The sequence below is a fragment of the Centroberyx affinis genome, unplaced genomic scaffold, assembly GCF_046629955.1.
Source record: "Centroberyx affinis isolate AG114_WGS23_722 - 3 ecotype Tasmania unplaced genomic scaffold, CSIRO-AGI_Caff_v1 ptg001542l_1, whole genome shotgun sequence".
Taxonomy (NCBI): domain Eukaryota; kingdom Metazoa; phylum Chordata; class Actinopteri; order Beryciformes; family Berycidae; genus Centroberyx; species Centroberyx affinis.
Window position 1 is genome coordinate 222,547 of NW_027279998.1, and position 19,866 is coordinate 242,412.

The 19,866-nt window shown below is 42.3% G+C and overlaps 2 protein-coding genes across 2 annotated transcripts; one reads left to right on the forward strand and one right to left on the reverse strand.

Moving 5' to 3' along the window:
* Nucleotides 1-5,388: 5,388 nt before the first annotated feature.
* Nucleotides 5,389-16,750, forward strand: cdcp1b (CUB domain containing protein 1b). The gene is made up of 13 exons (XM_071527501.1): nt 5,389-5,596; nt 7,532-7,756; nt 8,437-8,787; nt 8,913-9,122; nt 9,359-9,706; nt 9,933-10,148; nt 11,108-11,464; nt 11,672-12,031; nt 13,108-13,305; nt 13,602-13,964; nt 14,925-15,281; nt 15,419-15,500; nt 15,763-16,750. Exons 1-13 carry the CDS (start codon nt 5,527-5,529, stop codon nt 16,277-16,279), a joined length of 3,654 nt encoding a protein of 1,217 aa, XP_071383602.1. The 5' UTR covers nt 5,389-5,526; the 3' UTR covers nt 16,280-16,750.
* A 140-nt stretch (nt 16,751-16,890) lies between these two features.
* LOC139650755 (tetranectin-like) lies at nt 16,891-19,866 on the reverse strand. The gene is made up of 3 exons (XM_071527502.1): nt 19,755-19,866; nt 19,365-19,463; nt 16,891-18,444 (listed from the first exon to the last, which is right to left on the reverse strand). Exons 1-3 carry the CDS (start codon nt 19,849-19,851, stop codon nt 18,041-18,043), a joined length of 600 nt encoding a protein of 199 aa, XP_071383603.1. The 5' UTR covers nt 19,852-19,866; the 3' UTR covers nt 16,891-18,040.

Below are 19,866 nucleotides of genomic sequence, written 5' to 3' on the forward strand. Positions count from 1 at the left end.
AAAATTAATCAAATAAAATAATAAAAACAGTAAAATTCAATAAAATAAAATGCAATGAAACAATACAATGTAATAAAAGCATTAGGAAATATAAAAGAGAAAAGAAAATACTTAAAGGATAATGCTATAAAAGAAACTGATTGTTACAGGATACAAGGAATATAACTCTGTTTGTATCACATTACATCCCACTGTACAGCTGTGCAACAATATACAGTTGTGAAATACATACTTACTAAAAAGTCATCCTCACAAAAGATTCTCCCTGACAGAGAGTAAAACGGCTTGCCACTCAGCTTTTTACCTAAATGTGACACACAAATGACAGTTTGGTAGGAGGAAAGAAGGAGAAAAGTGCTGTAAATAAGAGTCTCTGAGCCACTTCACACAGACTAACCCAAAGGAAGTACTGGAGCCCACTGTTTCAATTATATGCTTTAATTTTGTTATTTTGTTTTCCCTGTTTGGAGAGGCTGAAGCTTGTGAAACATCCTTTATTTGAGGGAAAAGTGACTTCTCCATAATGACACTTGAAAACACACTGCTGATTCACTTCAGGGATCAAAGCTACTGTAACGCATTCAATATTACGGCATATGAGCGGTTAGATTATTAGACTCACTGCATATACTGCAGGTGAAGCAAGTGTCGTGGAACAGATCCCCCATGGCCTGGCAGGCTGTCCCTGCACCACACACTGCTTTGCTGCATCTCACACAGCTTCCTGAAAACAACAAAACAACAAACATTGTCCTGAAGACAATACACAACACAGCCATGAGTTATTCACCTGAACAAACACTACGCATGTGCTCTATTTTCAGTGGAGCAGCTGAGCAGTTTCTCACAGAATCGGTTACTGTGAAACCTGATCCACTCTCCATTCACAAATGCATACTGTACACACTGACGACACACTCGCACACACGCTGACTAATGATCTATCTTGAGCTTAGAGAGTGCCAGAATAGAGTCTCACTAGAAAGCCATGCTTGAAATACAGAGATAAGAGATTTTCTTTAATAACTCCCTTACCAAAGTAAAGATTAGCGTTATTACCGGTGTCCATCTTCTACTTTCCCCAGTTGCCTCTGACTCCTGGAGCCTACAGTGCGACTGTCTGGGGGTCTAATTTTATGTGCGAGGCAGACAGCTGTAAGGGGAGCTGCTCTCAGGGTTTATGGGTGCTGCATGCGGTGCTTGTGGTCTCTCCCGGGGGCAGCGACTCCTCCAGGGTGACTGGCTGAGTGAGTGGCGACAGACGAGACCAACTGGTATCTCTTACGCACTAGTCTGGACACTATTTGGGCACTATTTGTGTTGGGACTGCATTAAAGGGATAGACAACTAAAATAAGCAATTTCCCCATTATAATGGCTATTTCCGTCATCCTGGGATGTGAATTACGTCATTTAACTCTGAGAATCTGAGGTCATATCTATGTTGAGAGAAGTCTGTCTGATCAGTTTCCCTGATTCCAGCAACCAGTTTGTATGGGGCGGGATTAAAAATGATGTTCATGCCTAACAAGGGGGGCAATCCTATCAAAACATGACCTCATTTGTGGATACTAGTGACCAAATGTTGCTGTTTGAAAAGGCATGTCAGTCAACTTGGGACACGCCCACAGCATATAAGCAAGAGTAACACCCACAGAACAGAAAATGCCCCGCAAAAAGCTTAATTTTATTTCAGTTATTGAATTTGAACCCTAACCCTTTTCATGACACCCTGAAGAAGGCATACTGTGTAAAATAAATATTTTGTATGGAGAAAAGTGTACAACCTTCATATATTTATTTACTCAGTTATTGAATTATAACAATTCTCAAATCTTGGTGGAAGATAAAGATAGTACGTACACAAGTGATACTAAATAAAAAGGGCCTATTTTCAAGCTGGTGTATCAATCCCCTTTAAACCAGGGTGTGTCCCCTATAAACAGTGTTTCTTACTCTAATAACTCAAGATGCAAAACAGGTTGCAGGTCTGATCTAGGTGGGTCAACATGAGTAGAGAACCAACATATCTGAATGAGCCTTGGTCCCAGGGTGAGATTAAATCTAATTAATATGAAAACAAGGTTTAAAAGGTTTAAGAGTTTGAGTGTTGCAGCCTATGGGAAGCCATTAGGCAAGGTGTCTGATATGCAGGACAGACAATGAGTCATTCCTAATTGCCCATAAACATAGACTGGATTAAACTAGGTTTGGCATCTCACCTAGAGGTAAGAGCAACCTGACATTAGTCCCTCCAGACTTTCCTCTTATCTTGTATGATAAAGTTGGTGGTAGCCGTGCAAGCTGGTTAGAGAAGCCACCTAATAATTGAAGGGTTGCTGGTTTAATTCCCAACAGTGTTCAAAAATGGAGAGGAGTCCCTGAGCAAAGGCAACTGCAATGACTGGTGCAAAAATGGCTTAGTACAACCAACACTGTATCTTTCCTTGTACAGAAAAAAGTCTAAAACAAACATGCTTATCACTTGACACTGTGATAGAGAGAGAGAGACAGAGAGAGAGAGAGAGAGAGAGAGAGAGAGAGAGAGAGAGAGAGAGAGAGAGAGGAGAGAGAGAGAGAAATATGGTCAAAAACCTTTTTCTAATAGGCAAAAACGACCCACTTACAATCTAAATAAATAAACAAACATAATGGACCTGTCTTCTGCTAAATGATCTCAGAATGTGAATGAGTTTGTTGAAACCAGTTCTCATCTTATATGATAACAAACTGCAGTTCTTAAGGCAGAGATGACAACTCAGCTTATGTCAGTAGTCATTTTCTCAGAAGACCACTGTCTGGGAGAGAATGTCAGTTTGAACCCAGAAACTTTTCTGAAATTAAGTACAATACTCTATCAGGGCTAGGTACATGTAGCATGCCACTGGTCACAAATCGTGCATTGCTGCCCTCATGTGGACTGTTTAGGCCCTTAAGTTTATAACAAGTAGGCCTACTGACCTAGAATCAGACTGGGCCAAATGACAGTTTCAAATAATCCAGCCATTTGTTTTAGCCTGTTTGCGGTGCCAAGTTAGTGGGGCTTCCTGCATCAGAACAATTCAGACAGTGTAAGAAGATAAATACCCAATTAGACCAGGCAAGCCAAACTCAACAACAACTTTATCTCTTAACTTTCTTAACTCTAACTGAAAAATGTGTGTATTTTGTATTTATTCTTGTTTTAATTCTTGTTTTGATTTTAATTATTATATACATTTGCCCTTAAGCATTTATTTTTCTTATGAATTCATTGTTCACACTTTTATTTATTGCTGACATTTTTTGTCTTGTAAAGCACTTTGTAACTTTTATAATAATATATAATAATTTTATAATAATAATGATGATACTTCCACTATTACTATTACTACTACTACTACTATTACTCCTACTATTAATACTACTACTACTACTATTACCACTACTACCACCACTACTACTACTACTATTACTATTACTACAAGGCTACTGCTATTTCTACTATTATCACTACTACTAGATAATGAATAAGCAGCACAAGAAGATTTGACTCAAAAATTGACTCAAATACTTGCCTCTGATTAACTAAACCATTTGGCAATCATTGTAGCCTACTGTCCATTCATTACAAAACCCACCGATCTAGCGCCTAAGTACCTGGTACATGATACTTGGCCAGTGGAAAACCAAAAAAGGCGAGTAGAGTCGAGTCGAGTCGAGCCGGTACCATGCAGTTGAAAAGCGCCATAACACACTCTGTGAATAAGTATTCATAACACTACTTGACCTCAGTCAGCCTGGAAAGTCTCCAAACTGGTACAAAGGCAGCACGAAGTCAGAGGTGCTTATCTGGTTCTAATAACCTTAAAGGCCCTGATAAAGACTCAACAGCTATGAAACTTTGGTTAGGAAAATAGGGAATGAAAGAGAGGGACACAGTGGGGTTGTGAGAGGAGAAGGAGGCGGCCTTGTTACTCCTCCTTGTTCTAGGGTAACATGGGAGGGGAGGGAAGCTGACAGCTGCTGCTTCTTCACTGGGGTCTCTTGTTAATAGACACTCCAGCACCAGACAGGCTGTCACATGCTGTCAGACTGGTTTAACCAAAAACTTGAATGTCGCATGTGTTGGTTGGTGTGCGCGTGTGGGCGGGCGGGTGTGTGTGTGTGGGTGTGTGCGTTCTTTCTATACTTATGAAGACCTCAAATCCTCACAAGGATAGAAAGATAAGGAAAATCATGAGGAAAAAAGTGAGGACATTTTGCTTCTTCAAAGGGTTTTTTTTTAGTAAAAAAAAAAAAGAGTTAAAATTGGAATTAGGATTAGGTTTAAAGATTAGGTGTAGAGTATAAGGGTTAAAGTTAGGGTTAAGTTTAGTGTTAGGGTACGTTTAGGGTTAGGGTTTGGATTTAAGATTAAGGTTAGAATTAGGATTAGGGTTAAATTAGGTTAAAGGTTAAGATTATGTGGGGTTTGGGTTAGGTTTTAGGGGTGAGGGGGGTGAATGTAGTTTGGGTTAGGGTTAGGGTTAGGCCCTCACAAATACAGTAATAACACAAATTTACGTGCATGTGTGTGTGTGTGTGTGTGTGTGTGTGTGTGTGTGTGTGTGTGTGGTGGCGTGGTTGCCCTTAGGGATTGTGTCTGTTCAGGAATGCCTGCGCTGCGTCATGAGACATGTGGAGGCAGGAGGAAGCCTCAGCACCACTGAGAGTATTACTCAGTGTGCTATCACACATGAGGGATACACAACTAAGTCCTAATCACATTTTGATGATGATTTTACTGAAAAAAATGCATCCGAGCGGACAGGTCTCACTGGTCTTTGAATAAAAACATAGTTATCTGCCACCAAGAATTGTGTAACATTCCTACAGGGATTAGTAATGTGTCTGTAGTAGGCCTACTCATAAGTGAGTTACCTTTATAGTTTTTTTTTAAATCTCCTATGGTATCGCTATAATATCACTAACACTCCTGTAGGGATTTATGAGGATTATTACAGTTCATTTTCGCCAGGGAGAGAAAGACTTATCATATTTTTGTGATGGTCCATTTATCTACTCCACTGTGGTACACTGTGGTCATTAATGCAGCCTATATCCGGAGAATTAGCTCTGTCGACCATATCCACACCCTTCCCTCTGTCTCATTTTGGGGATACACAACCCCGTGCCAACAATCCTTGGCATGGTTTGAATGTGTTTAAATATAGGGCATCCTTTGTGCCAACGAGGGGAAGTCACACAAGGTCCCGATCTATTAGTCTATTTGCCAGCTCTAGCTGTTCGTTTCGGCTCACGGGTACACCGGCAGGGCCCGATCCTCACCCGTCAAGTTTGGACAGGTAACCGTAACCTACCTGCGGTCCACGCCCACAGGTAAGGAGGGAAGGCAGGATCAGGAAGTTGCGAGGCTGTCAACGCCATCGCAATTGTTTTAGCGTGGGATCTAATAAAAAAACATGCAAAGACCGCGTACTTGAGAGTAAACAGGCATCTATTTTTTTTTATCTACTTATATTTTTCTTCACCTTTATTAGTGAACATGCAGCTCTGTGCGACCTGCGCCGTGGCGCTGCTGGGAGTTTTGTTTTTGTCGGGCTTCAACTTGTCAGGTGAGAAAATAATCTGTAGTCTGTCAGCGAGCAACATGTAGTGTTGGACCTTGTGTTAGTTTGGTTTGCTTTAATGTCCTATTACTGTATTGTTTTTCAGCACATTTGTGAAAATGTATTAAATTAGCCTATCACGATACATTGGTAAATCGGCTACTGTAATATAATAATCATTCATCATTTGCATATTTACAAGTGCAAGTCTGTCCTGCTAGGGTCAAACAATGTAATTATGATAAGTACATGCTGTTTATTTTGATAAAACATGATCAGGCCACATATTGAAGGATATAAAGGATTTCTAAGCAACATTACAGGTGATTGACTGACTTGACGGTGATGAAATGAGACTGAAGCACATGCTGAGTAACCTGCTGCCCTGACTTATAAAACCTCCATTTTCAAAGGTTTACAAGACATTTATGGTGCTCTCAGAGACATGAAATCATCATGGCTTCATTAATGATTGACCAGCAATCTGTTGTACTATGAATCTGGAGGGCATTTTATCAAGCGAAAGCGGATTTTCAGCAGATTTGAACTCTGTGCTTTCTTCCCCATTGACTTCACTGTTTTTGGAGTAGTTGCAACCAACAATGTGTATTTTATTCCTTCCACACTTCACAATGTTTGTGGAAGTTGATGCTGAAAACAAACACCTTTACAACTGCTAGGTTTCACTGTTTTGCACCTTGTGACACCACTGACACACCCATCGCTTACTGTTACAAGGAGGCCCATAGGAAGGCTTTTGACAGCCCTCTAGCCCATATTTTATGTAAATGCTGTGGTATTGTTCTGTTTCGGTTTCAAGTCCTTGCAAGTTTTGTTGAGGTCAAGAATTCCCTGCTTCTTCTTGTGTGTGAACTTACACTGCTTAAAAACCTTAGAGTAACAGGTTTTTTCATTAAACAGACAGTACATTACTGCAGCAAGAATATTGGCACTACTGCCAGAGTGAATGTGAATTGAAATAACACCTTGATTTAGCCAAATTTGCCTTTAAAACATAAAGAAATGTATTCCTAATGGTTAGAAGTGGTAAAGGAAAAAGGAACAGGTTTTTAGCAACTCAACCTGCATTAGAACCATAACTGCATGGAACCAAAACGGGGACAGATGTAGAGCCAAAACTAAAATTACACCCTGCTGCATAAAATCACAGAGGAGACAGTGACAATGGATTCATCTAAGCTTTGTAAAAGGATAAGGCTACATGTGTACAAGTTACTCAAATGGAGAAGTGTGGGGGTAGCCACCACAGGAGAGTCAAATATCACAGAGACAGCAGCTATTCATGTTTTTAAAACAAGACACTGGCTCACCTTGAGATCCCCCCTACCTGCTCAGCATGACTCATGATAATGAGAATTCAATGAATTTGCTTCAGTCTGCCACCAGAGTACACAGCGACAGGTGTGCCTGGAACTGCTCTGTTTGCTTAAGCGGCAGCGCCGGTGTATATGTTTTGCTACTAGATTAATATCCTGAAAGTTGCTGAGGTGTTGAATTGATAGCTTAATTCATTATGAAGGACAGTTGGACTTTGTTCCGCTCAAACTAATGTCCAGTGATCTGATTCTTTCCTTTGATTTGAATATCATAGCCAGCATGAGCTACATTTTCATGAGAACGGACATTGTTGCTTGTAAGGATGTGTGTTTGTGCAATATCCATGGGACTCGAGTTCAAACATGGGAATGGGTCTAAGCATGCTCTTCCTCATATTCAAGCAGCTGGAGGATGTGCTGTCGAAACAGGATATATTTGGCAATGATGGTGCCTTCTCTCATTGTGCATTGATGAAGAGTTTTGCAATGTGTTGATTTCCTCAGCAACCAAAAAAATTCACATTTTGAGATTGATCGATGTTGACCACATATTTCAGGTATTGGCAACTGCTTCCTTCTGTCTGACATTGATCTGTTTCCTCAGAATGCCTAAAGATGGCGGTCCGACCGGACAAAGGCTCAGTGGTGACTGTGTCCACTGACCTGCCTCGCGATCAGTGTGCTGTGTGTACAGTCAGTGGTGTGAACGACACCCAGACCTCCTGCCACTCCTCTCTTCCTCTGGTACCTGAGGAAGAGGTCACACTGCTGTTCAACTGCTCCCAGCCGATTGAACAGGCTTACACCGTCAAAATTACCAGAAGCATTGGTGAGTTTAAAGATAGTGTGGTGATCTCTTTTCCAGTAAGGCACTAGCAAATACTTGCTCTGTTGGTTGGAACTTTAAAGATCCCATATAATTCAGGTTTCATGATTTTGTTTTCACTGAATTTGTTAAACTGAATGAATTTGAAGACTAGCCCTCATAGGCAGAACAGTCACATACTGGACCCCGATTGGCTGACAGTACCAGCTCCTCTAATTCAAATGAGATAAAGCTGGTGAGTGGAGGCTTTCCCGTTCAAATGCTGCAAATTGGCCTGATTGGAAGGATTTCAGTAATTCTTTAGTGAAGGGAGCCAATCAGGAATCAGGAAGTCCAGTTGTGATGCATTTACTGGAGTTTGTCTGAAACTGCCTGTAAAAAAGGATGGATTTTTGAATGAACTCTATATTTAACCACTCAAATAAAATACAATATAATTTTGTTAAACATCTTTGATCATATATGTATATAAATAGAAGAAATAGAAGAACATTGTTGCATGACTCATAGACGGCACCAGAGGAAAATTTGAATAAGGGCCCTCTAAGTTAAATAAGTTACATTTACATTGTAGCATGACTCATAGACGTGCAATAAATATGCAGATTTTAATTAAATCCACTCTCTGAGTTTGAATTGTAAAACCAGTTTGGGAATTACTCTTCTCTTTATTTGTGATCCAGAATGCACTAAGGACACCTGCAGCCCTGCAACAGGAGAAGCTCAACCCTCCCTCCTCACAGAGTTCACAAGAACCTTCACCTGGGACCTGAAAGCCCCTGAAAAGACTGTCGTGGATCTGTACATCCTTGGAGAGGGGCTCAAGGAGACATCTCAACCAAAGTCATGCCCTGATGGATTTCAGTACTCAGTGGTCAGACCAAAACCGAACGGCAATGTCCAAACTCAGGCTTACTGTCGAGGGGGTTCTGTGACCAATTTAGACCTGCCCAATCAAGCTGCTATGTCTCTGCAAGTTGGACCAAAGGCAAAGGTGGATTCTGTGTTATTCCAGGCCTCCGCCAAGCCATTGAGTAAGGAAATATTATTGAATACAGACTCTTCTTTTACAAGTAAGCTCATATCTGGCGCATGCAAATAACATTGTTGCTCTCAGTTTACTGACTTCTCTCTCTCTCTCTCCTTCTCACCCCTTCAGAGGGCCGAACGATGGTGATAACCGATGACCCCGGCACAACCTTGGTATTCAGCAGGGATCCTGATGAACTAGAATGCAATGTGTGCTCTGGTGACCCCTCCACTTGCAACCCTACAGAACTGACACTGCCTGACCCCCAAAAAACCTCGCTGGAGTTCAGCTGCCCTCAGCCTCAGGAAGTGTTCAGTGTCCAGATCAAGAAGAAAATAGGTGAGGACAGTGGAAGTGATAAAGGCTTGATGTGCATGAATGTCTGAACAATGTGTAAAAATTGTATTCAATATTGTTAACTAAAACTTATCATGACCCTTTCACTTCTTATATATTGACTGCTTGTAATTTTGGTAATATATAAATCAAAGCCTTTTTTGCTATTGTACTTGCGCCGGAAAGGAATGTCTGTTAAATGCGGAAAACTCAAACATTATCTTATTTTCTTTACCCAGAATGCACCAAGACCTCCTGCAACCCTGCTACAGGAGCAGTTCAGCCCGACCTCAAGGAGTTCAAAAGATCCCTAACATGGGACATAAGTGTACCAGGGAAAACCATGTTAACTTTGGGCTTCCCTGGTGATGGACTGAGGGAGATGACTGGAGCAGACAAATGCCAAGATGGCTACCAGTACTCGCTCAGCACAACTAATAGTGAAGCAGAGGTGAAAACTAGGACCTACTGCAAGAGCGGACCTGTGTCTCAACTGGATCTGCTTGGAAAGACCACTGTGACTGTAGAAGTCCCCAAAGGAGGAGAATTGGACTCGACTGCATTCACTGCCAAAGCAGCGGCAAGAGGTAAGGGTAATTTGTCCCTTCACGCTTGCTTTCTTACCAGAAAAACAGAACTATTTATTTAATTTCTCAATTTGATCTTTTGATTTTCATGCATATCTTGTAGTCGTACCAAGTAATGATCTCTCATTATGAATTTCATCTGAGGCGTCATCTGGCTGAGAAATCTTGCTTCTAGAAATACCCCTCTGGTCTGACAATTATCTGATTGCACTACTTTCGTCTTCAGGGAGCAGAATGATGTCCGTGATCCCTGACCCTGACACCAGAGTCACCATCAGTAGGCAGACTGGAGAGCCGGATTGCAGCGTGTGTGTAGGCGAGGAGCCCAACCAGAAATGCAACCAAAAATATCTACGCCTGACAGACACTCGTAACACCTCGGTGGAGTTTGGCTGTCCTCAGCCTCAGGATTTCTTCAGTGTGGAGATCAACAGAGAAATTGGTACGAAGCTCGGAAAATCAGCATTGATATCAGTCTTTTTTTTATTTTTTTTCAGGCATAGTCTTGCATGTGTGTTCTGTTGGCCACGAGAATCACTTCATGTTCCTGTCTAAAAGAAGGTGTAAGCAGCTGTGCATGATGCAAAACATATTTAGCTGAAAATGGTAAAACTAACATTGATACACAGGTTCTTTCTTGGCTGTGGCTCAGGAGGTAGAGCGGGTCGTCCACTAATCAGAAGGTTGGTGGTTCAATCCCCGGCTCCTCCAGTCCGTATGTCGAAGTGTCCTTGGGCAAGATACTGAACCCCAAATTGCGCCCGATGGTTGCACCAGCACCCTGCGTGGTAGCTTGCCGCCATCGGTGTATGAATGTGTGTGTGAATGGGTGAATGCAGGCATTGTAAAGCGCTTTGGATAAAAGCGCTATATAAATGCAGTCACCATTTACCATTTATCAATATGCGTGGTTGCGCATTCTTGTCCTTCATTATACGTTTGACGTCATATCTAACATCCAAAGTACAATTCCAAAACAAAAGAACGCTGAGGATGAAGATGGATATAGATCCCCAGAGGTTTACTTGACAACCAGTTAGAATGAATGGGAAGCCCCAAGATTCACTGCAAGAATGATGCATCATGTCTAATTCTGTACTAGTCTATCATCTATAGTATAGAGCTGGTAGAAACAGCTGGGAAAATAAACACCTCTGTGTCTTAATTAATCGTGTACAGTTTGTTCTCTCCAAGACAACTTCGGAAGAATGTGGCATTGTTTAATTTGATAATTACCTATATTAAATGATTGCTTGGTAGAGTTTGCAGACTGATTCATATTGATGCTTTTGACTTCCCTAACCGTAATGATGCGGTTGACTTGGTACCTTGCCAACACAAATCTCAATCCCGAAACTAATGACATTGCATCATATGTTCTTCTATATCCACCTCTTCCAGACTGCACAGAGACCTCCTGTGCTGGTGATGTCGTTCAGGCCGAGTCCTCCATGTTCCCAGACTTCAACAGGACGTTCACCTGGGACCTGAAGGTTCCCTCCACTCATGCCTTCCAACTGGACTTCCCAGAACCAGGAATGCGACAGATTCCCAATGGCAACACCTGTCCAGATGAGCACACCTACACCATCGTGACCTATCTGCGCAGCGGACCGGCAACCATCGGCACCTACTGCAAAGGCGGCACTGTGACGACCATCCAGGTGCTCTACAAGGGCCGAATGTTGCTAGAGGTGCCTGGGGACAGGAAGCTCGAACCTTTGGACTTCAAACTCAGTGTTGGGTCTGAGACCACCAGTAAGTGTCGTTCAGTCATTGTGGAGATAGTATAGGAAAATGAATCCCTGTGAACAGTTTTCTCTTCCAGGTATTGCTACAGAGGCTGTGAATAACTGTTTAATTACTAGAACTGCTCTTTTGCATTTACAAGCTCATTTACAGAGAACCTTGATGACTTCCTTTGCATCATTTAAACCACAATATTCTCTCCCTGTGTCTTGCCAGCACTGGCCATAGTGACAGTTAACCTACCACGAGGCGTATCGGATACAGACTTCATCACAGCCAACTACCCCAGTGATTTCCCTGACAACCAGCACATGATGTGGGACTTCATCGTGCCCGGCATGCACAACTACACAATGCGTTTCCAGGATCACACAGCCCCAGAATGCCTCAAGAAGGAAGTGATGGTGGAGTACCAGAAAGAGGATAAGAAGGTGACCAAACTGACGCTGACGGACCCTCAGCCAGCGCATAAGCAGGGCAACTTCAAGATGTTGCTGTGGAACTGTGAGACCAACACGACACTACAGGGACTCGCCCTGAAATTCACAGTTTCTGTGATGAGGAGTGGCCATCCAGGTGCGTAGATCTGCTCTCACTGACAGCTGGGTGTCTGAAGAGGAGTCACGTTGGATTTTATGATACTGATTACAGTCCTGATACTTTAAATTCAATACTGGTCCACAAAGGTCATTTTTTTCGATACCATTCCAGGTTGAATGAAAGAATATATTATGTGAGAGAGTAAATTATTTTTTTGTAACAGTTTTACATTTCAGTTGTTTTGATTGAATCAGACCAGGCTCATTTAAATTTCTTAGTACAAATGACCAGAAATATATAAATGTAATGTGTAAATGTAATGTTTTAACAGATTTCATTGAATGTCTCTAAAGTTCTGGACCTTTTGATGGCAAAAATTGGTACAGTGCTGATCATTTTTGCTTTCCGATACTAGGGCTGGGCAATATAGCAATATTATATCGATATCGTGATATGAGACTAGATATCGTCTTACATTTTGGATATCGGAATATCGTGATATGGCATAAGTGTTGTCTTTTCCTGGTTTTAAAGGCTGCATTACAGTAAAGTGATATAATTTTCTGAACTTACCAGACTGTTCTAGCTGTTCTATTATTTGCCTTTACCCACTTAGTCATTATATCCACATTACTGATGATTATTTATCAAAAATCTCTATATTTTGTTAAAGCACCAACAGTCATCCCTACAATATTGTGGCAATATTGATATCGAGGTATTTGGTTAAAAATATTGTGATATTTGATTTTGTCCATATCGCCCAGCCCTACTTACAACTGAACATTTAGCCCACTTCGTAGAAAATACCGAGATATATATTGTGTATCGCCATTCAGTCTAAAAATACCGAGACATGATTTGGTCCATATCGCCCAGCCCTATCCCATACCCAGTCTGAAGTGCCAGTATGCAAGATTGTTGTAATGGCATATGTTTATTATAGGTAGCAATAACCAAAACCAAAAACAGATGCAACATTTTTGGTTTCTCTGGATGTATGAATACTACACAAGACAAAATACCATCATGTATAGATGAATGCATTTCCAATACAAATGCCTTTTTTGATCACTAAAGTATTGTCCCTCTGTGTTGTATTTCCTTCTCAGTTATGTGTACAGTGGATCTAACCAAGAAGCAAGGGGTGTCCCTGCAGATAGAGAAAGTGGGGTCTGATCCCTACTGTGAGATGAGTATAGGCTCTGAGGTAAAAAAGAAGATCAATGTGGCCACTGGGACCAAGGCCAGCCTCTCCTTCCTTGACTGTCCAAATGAAGATGTACGCCTGACTGCCAGTAAAATTATTGGTAAGATGCTTTTATATCATACAAAGTTAAAGACATTTAGTTTCACTGAATAACAATGAAATAGTCACCACCTCTGGAATTATTGCAGTTAGTTCTTTGTTTTTTGATTGTATTGATATCAATTTCTATCACATTTCACTTGGAAGAAACAGAAACATTAGGTATTCTGATGCCTGTCTTGAAGTCTGAATGTATTATTTATTAGAAAATGTTGATGTGTTTGTCTCTGGGGTAGTGTCCACTGCCTACGAACTCACTATTAGCCTCCCATGTGATTGTGTGCCTTTTAATAATAGGGTGCCAAACTTTTAACTCATGCTCTGTGAGTGGGACGCTCCTCACTGTGCCCAAGCTGGATTCCTGCCTGCCCATGCCGCTCCACAGCTTCACCTGGCACCTGAACAGCCCCGAGGACGGTACAGTGGAATTGGTTTCTCCTACAGGGTCTCTCCGACAGTCGCTGCCTGGCCAGGAGTGCAACGATTCTGTGCCCTTGCATGTGGCCGAGGGCGATGGGTCTTCCATTGGGGATTTCTGCTCTAAGGGCATCATCCAGAAAGTCCAGGTGCACGCCAATGTCTCTGTCACAGCTACAGCCCAGGACTTCACCAAGACCAGGGGGCCTTTTCTTAATGTCTCCTTCAGCAAAGAGATCTCAGGTACAATGTGAATATTTGTCCTTTTTATGAGGTAAATCCACCCTTAAAAAAGGCAAACAGTGTTAAAACAGCTACTGGTGATGCACCTTAAATTTCTGGGCCCATTTTGTGGTTTAGTGGTGTAGTCTTCTTATTTCCATGGATAACTGGCCAAACATAAACAACGTGACGTCACGTTGAGATATTTCCAGTACAGCAACAAGTTTGATAGCAGAAAAATTTGCAGCTATCTAAAACATCAGCAGTAAATGTCAGGTTTGGTGTCAACCCCTCAGAATCAAAGAGCAGGGGCGTCTTTCTAGACTTAGAATACAATGCAGCTGTAAGACGTGTTGCATTTTGAGTAAAGGGTGCAACTCTCACTTTTTCTCGACTGGAAAAAAACACTCGCTCTCTTACTCTCTCTGCCTACATGTATAACCGACAGCTGAATGCAAACAAGTTCACAGCCGTTCTCTGGGGGGGGGGGGTTGAAAGTCATTCTGAGAAATATAGGAAACCACTAACACTATTGCAGTTGTTATTGCTCTCCACCTACATGTAAAACCTGGATGCAACAAGACCAGGTGAGTTGATTGGGGGATATCGAAAGGCATTGTGGGAAATGTAGGAAATCATTTTAGTAGAAGTAGACGAGGCAGGTTGAGGGAAAGTGTGTACACCAAGTAAATTACAAGACTTCAACCCAAAATAATTCCTGAAATGCATTGAACATCGCAGATTTAGGATATAATAATTGAAAAGTATCCATTTTCCCCCTTAAAATTTCTCATGCTCTACTATACTGTCATACTGCATTGAAATTATGGTCAAATCGAGCACATTCACTCTACTTTAAAAATCCACGAGGGGGCACTATGGTACCGCAAACAGTGGAGACTTCTCTTCAATTTGTAGAACAGTGGAGATTACTCACACATTATAATGATACTGAACATTATTTGCATCCTCCTCTTTCAGAGAGCATCATTTACACAGTCAGCCCTAAGATGTCCTCTCCGGCCCTGCTGGCCACCCCCAACTGGCCTGGCGGTATGAAGCCTTCCTCCACTGTATCCTGGATCGTCAATCTGCCGAGCCGATACAAGGCAGCCATGCAGTTTGTCAATGTCAGCCAGCCCAAATGCAGCCAGAGGCACACGAGCATCAAGGTACAGAGGCTGGGGTCTGAGGAGGAGATGCTGAGCCGCAGGGAGGATGAGATGGTAGAGGACAAGCTGGAGGTGCCGGGGAGCTTCTACCTCAACATGTCCAACTGTATGCCGGAGGACGGAGAGTTTGGAGCGGTGACCAAAGTCATTCTGCAGAAGAAGACTAGTAAGCAGACTCCACATTGGGTTGTTGTTATAATCGTGTATTTCAGTATAATCTGTCTCAGTAAGCTATACAGTGTGTTTTCCAAGGTGAGCATATGAGTAAATGACCCTTATTGTCTCTCATTTTTGTCTTTACAGATCTTCTAGCCATCCTCCTCGGAATAGCAGGAGCTCTTCTCCTCGTTGTCACAGTGTTGGCTGCTGTATGCGTGATCACAAAGTGAGTACACCTGTAGCAACACTGTCAACAATGTTTGGTTTCTTTGGGGTAGGCTCTGTAGTAAATTTGTTACAAGTGTCAAAGTATCATTTCTGTGACCTGTCAGCAGCGGTTTCTCTTTGTTGTGGTGTTGTCAGATATATTCTTCAAGCGGCCTTTGATGACACTGATCTGCCATCGTTATGCTCATCAAGAGCTTCTTTTGTACTGTGCGTTGTCAGCTTGACTGAATAACTGTACCCTGTCTTCATCTTTCAAACAGGAAAAAGAAAAAAGGACAGATGAACACGTCATCCATCTATGTCGGCAAAGGGAATATCTTCCTCCCGGGTGACAGGCACTTCGCCAAAGCACGGTCCGACAACGACTCTCACGTCTACGCCTCCATAGACGAGACGATGGTGTACGGTCACCTGCTGCGTGACTCCAGCTACGCGGACAGCATGCAAGACCACTTCAAGGGAATGCAGGTTGACTCCTACCGGACATTCACTGGGCCCATTGACGGAGAACCCCCTGTCATAATAGAGCCAGACGGTAACGCGGACCCCGAGATGGACCAGTACAAGCCGTTCCTGGACCCCTCGGAGACCTTCATCCCATCCCGACCCCGCACCCCCATCGACCGCCAGGACAGCCTCGGCTTCCAAGACCGCAGGATGGTGGACAATGAACTGTACACATTCAAGAGCACAGGGGAAATGAACACTATTCGGCTCTCCGGTGCAGACCTGGAACCGCAGCCAATGGTTGATATGATAAGAGATGACTCCTTGTAGTGGGATCGTACTGTGACTGGCATGATGGACTGCTGTTACTCAAATCTCGTTACAGCACCAGGCTTCCCCAGAGTGTCCTGAAGGGGAGAACTGTGAATTACACTCAGGGAATCTGGGTTCGGCGGACTCTTGAATGTGATCCGGATGTCGTCGACAGACGACAGAGAGACACAGCTGCCAATGGAGTGACTCCGTCATCTCCAAACCTTCTACAGTAGAAGCTATGATCTTGTTGTTTAATGCTTGATTTATCTAGTTTTATTAAATCTCAACCTGTGCGGTATGGATTCAGGAGCAGGGACACTGGGGAAAAATATGCAAGTACCTCTGCTATTTTTTTTGTAGGCGTTTTTAAAAGTGTTTTATATTGTTTACTATCTACTCTTTTTTTTAAAGAGATCTGGCTTTCCTTTTTTTTTTTTTCCTGTAAATACAATTTACCTGTTTTTACAATAAATTCTATCAAAATTGGTTTGGTGGGAAACGAGTTTACTCCTTGAGATAATGACTGTCATCACACACTGGGCAGTGACATTTTATTTTCTCCCTTAGACTAAAACATTTCGACCTTTTGAATTCTGGACGGTGAATCTAATTGGAACCACAGGAACTCTAGCCACAAAAAACAGTGTGAAGGAGGGTGTGGGAGGGTGTGGAAGGGCTGCAGACTTCAGAGTGGTAGCCACTGTTTACCACAGACAAGTGTTTTACTGGAAACAACCAAGGCAGAAGCCAAGTTTTCATACTAGTACCACATTTCTTGCAGCTGCAAGTGTCACAATTTTCAAGTCTGCCTTTTTTTTGTTCTATGCATTCAGTTTTAAACATCTACCAGGTACTTCACTTTTTGGGAACAGGTGTGAGGTTTTATGAAATTATCAGTAATGGCGTTAACAATAGGATTTTCATGATTTATTAATGTACATTTTTCAGGTTATATCAGGCTAGACATTTTGTCAAAATAGGAGACTGCAAGACAGAGCAATCAGAAATAATCTGTTTAAGGAATGGAGCAGGTTTTGAAAATCCAATATCAATTTTGGTTCCATGTATGTCTTTTGCGCCAAAGCACAGCAGTCATGGGATCACTTGGTTTGAACCAGTGTTTCTCAACTGGTGAGTCATGGGACCGCTCTACAGGGTTGCGGACATTTGCAAATTTAAAAAATCCCACCCAGTTTTGACATTTGTGCCGGGTGCCAGCACCTAAACACACTTTTATTGCAGAAATATTGAGAACATCCAATATCCATGTATCTGATATTGTTGCAAAAATGTATGTCTTGTATGTTTTATGGGTCTATGTACACTTCTATGAAATGAACGCAGAGGTTTTGGAAGTGATCCTGTCCCACAATCCCTTGCCTATTCTTGCCTAAACTATGCTTTCTCTGGGTTTATTGTAACCACAAGGAATGCTACATACAAAACAATACAACTGTTGGATAATTTGGGGTCTTAAGTATTGAAGGACCATGTAGCCTTGTTCTCAGGAGGTCTTTTGGGCCTTGAAATCTATGAATATGATCCAGAGTCGCAAATCACCAGACAACATTTGTCAAACAGAACAACTTTATATGTCACCGTTTAGTACAATTGACTAAGATTTCAAGATCTAATTTAGGTCCCAATGCAAAACCAGTTGAGAACCGCTGGTCTACAAACTCCTTTCAGAATAGCAGGGAAAGTGGCATTGCAGAAAGATTACACAACAGAAAGCAGCTTATTACCATGCGCAAGCGTCTGATTAGATATGTGTGCTCAGACAATATTGAACTGACAGACAGAGGCCTTTTCCTCGCGACAGTTCTCGTCGAACCACTTCCCACCGGTCCCCGCGAGCACGGCGCAGTTCTGGGACTGGCCGCCGTCCGGCTGAGGGGACCGGCGGTTGGACGTGTCCCAGTTCTTGTAGGCAATACTGAACCCGGTCTGGTCCATCCACTTGCCCTCGCTCACCATGTCATTGATGCCGAGCCAGATCTGCTCGTCTGGGCCGATGCTCTTGCGGATGTAGACGCTGAGCTGGTCGTTCTCGTCGGCGGATGTGGGCGCGCTCAGGACGCCACCCAAGGCGTTGCAGTCTTCGCTGGCTGTGTGGTAGCGCTTCTTCAAAGGCTCAGCCAAGAAACACTTTCCATGGATCTTTATGCCTTTCAAACAGACTGGGGAGAAAGAAAAAGAGGGAATAGATAGTTAGAGAGTTTATTTTTTTTCGGGGGGATCTCACTGCAAAACATCTTTAATTTTTTCCTTAGGAGATAATACAGGTGGCATGATATCTTGGAGGACTTTCCCTTGATAATAATATGAATAAAATTAGGTTAGTGGTTTGTTGGAGCTAAGATACGAGCACGATGTTCTGAATGTTAATGATCAACGTAATGAAAGACAAGTGCTTCATATGTGTACTAGTAAGATTTGTGGATATGCGGAACAACTGGATATCATTTCGTGTTCTGGGCAAGAGGTCAGACAGGGTTTGCCATGTGTTCTCCAGATTAAGACTGCTGTTTCAAAAAACTACACATGTACCCCATCTGTCTTCATTTATTTGTGAGAGAAACAGACCGCTCCCAGACTATAAACCTCCTGAACAGTGTAGCTCATATAGCACTGTCAATAAATATAATCAATAACCCCCCTAAAAATGTCCTATCCCTCTACATATGGAAGTGATACTGAGTTTTGTCTTTTTTTATTACCAGTGTGATACTTTATTCTCTTGCCTCACCTCCACTGGGAAATCAGAGAGAAGGGACGGAGTTCAGAGTCTTGCTCAAGGACACTTCAGCAGGTCGGATGCTTATCAACACAGGGACTTGAACCTGGATCCTCTGGTTGAAGGACCATTTCGCTAACCAATAGGTGTTCAAGTTTTTTTCTGTCTCCTATGTGGCACACGTCTCAATATTGACTCCATCAGTTTAATGCCACTGTAAGTCAAAAAGGTAAGATGATAGTGTTTTGGGATGCTTTTGGGAAATCCAGCCCAGATGAGAGGAATTTGATTTTTCTGCCTGTTTTTGAAAATAAAACGAATTCAGGTCTGTGTTTCAGCTGTAAAAAAAAAAGTCAGTTTTACCTGTCTGCAAGGCCTGTTGTTCCTTCAGCAGGTTGAGCTCCTGAACAATGTCATCGATCTGTTTCTGTAGCTGTTCCACGGCAGCATCCTTGCCCACATCTGGATCCACAGGTACCAGGGATACAAGGAAGGTCAAAATCAGAGAGTGTAAGATGCAGTGGAAAGTAGTGCATGCTCACTGATGCAGGTGCATCAGAGAAAGTAAGAGGTAACGTTGTTGTGATTTTCTTAATTTGTAATTCATAATTTGCACATTTCTCTTAAAATTGAGACTCAAATAGCTTTAGGCACATGGTTAAATAGGACACTTGTGTTGTATAAAGAAAATTGAAGTAGATAACAGTATTTCAACACAACACAAATTATCTTTATCAGATATCTGCCACCCACCTTTTTTCAAGGGCTTCTTCCTTGGTGGAGCCTGCTGAAAAGAGCAGTTCACCAGTAGCAGCACTCCCAACAGAAGACAAACTCCTTTGAACTCCATGGTTAGACCTGTGGA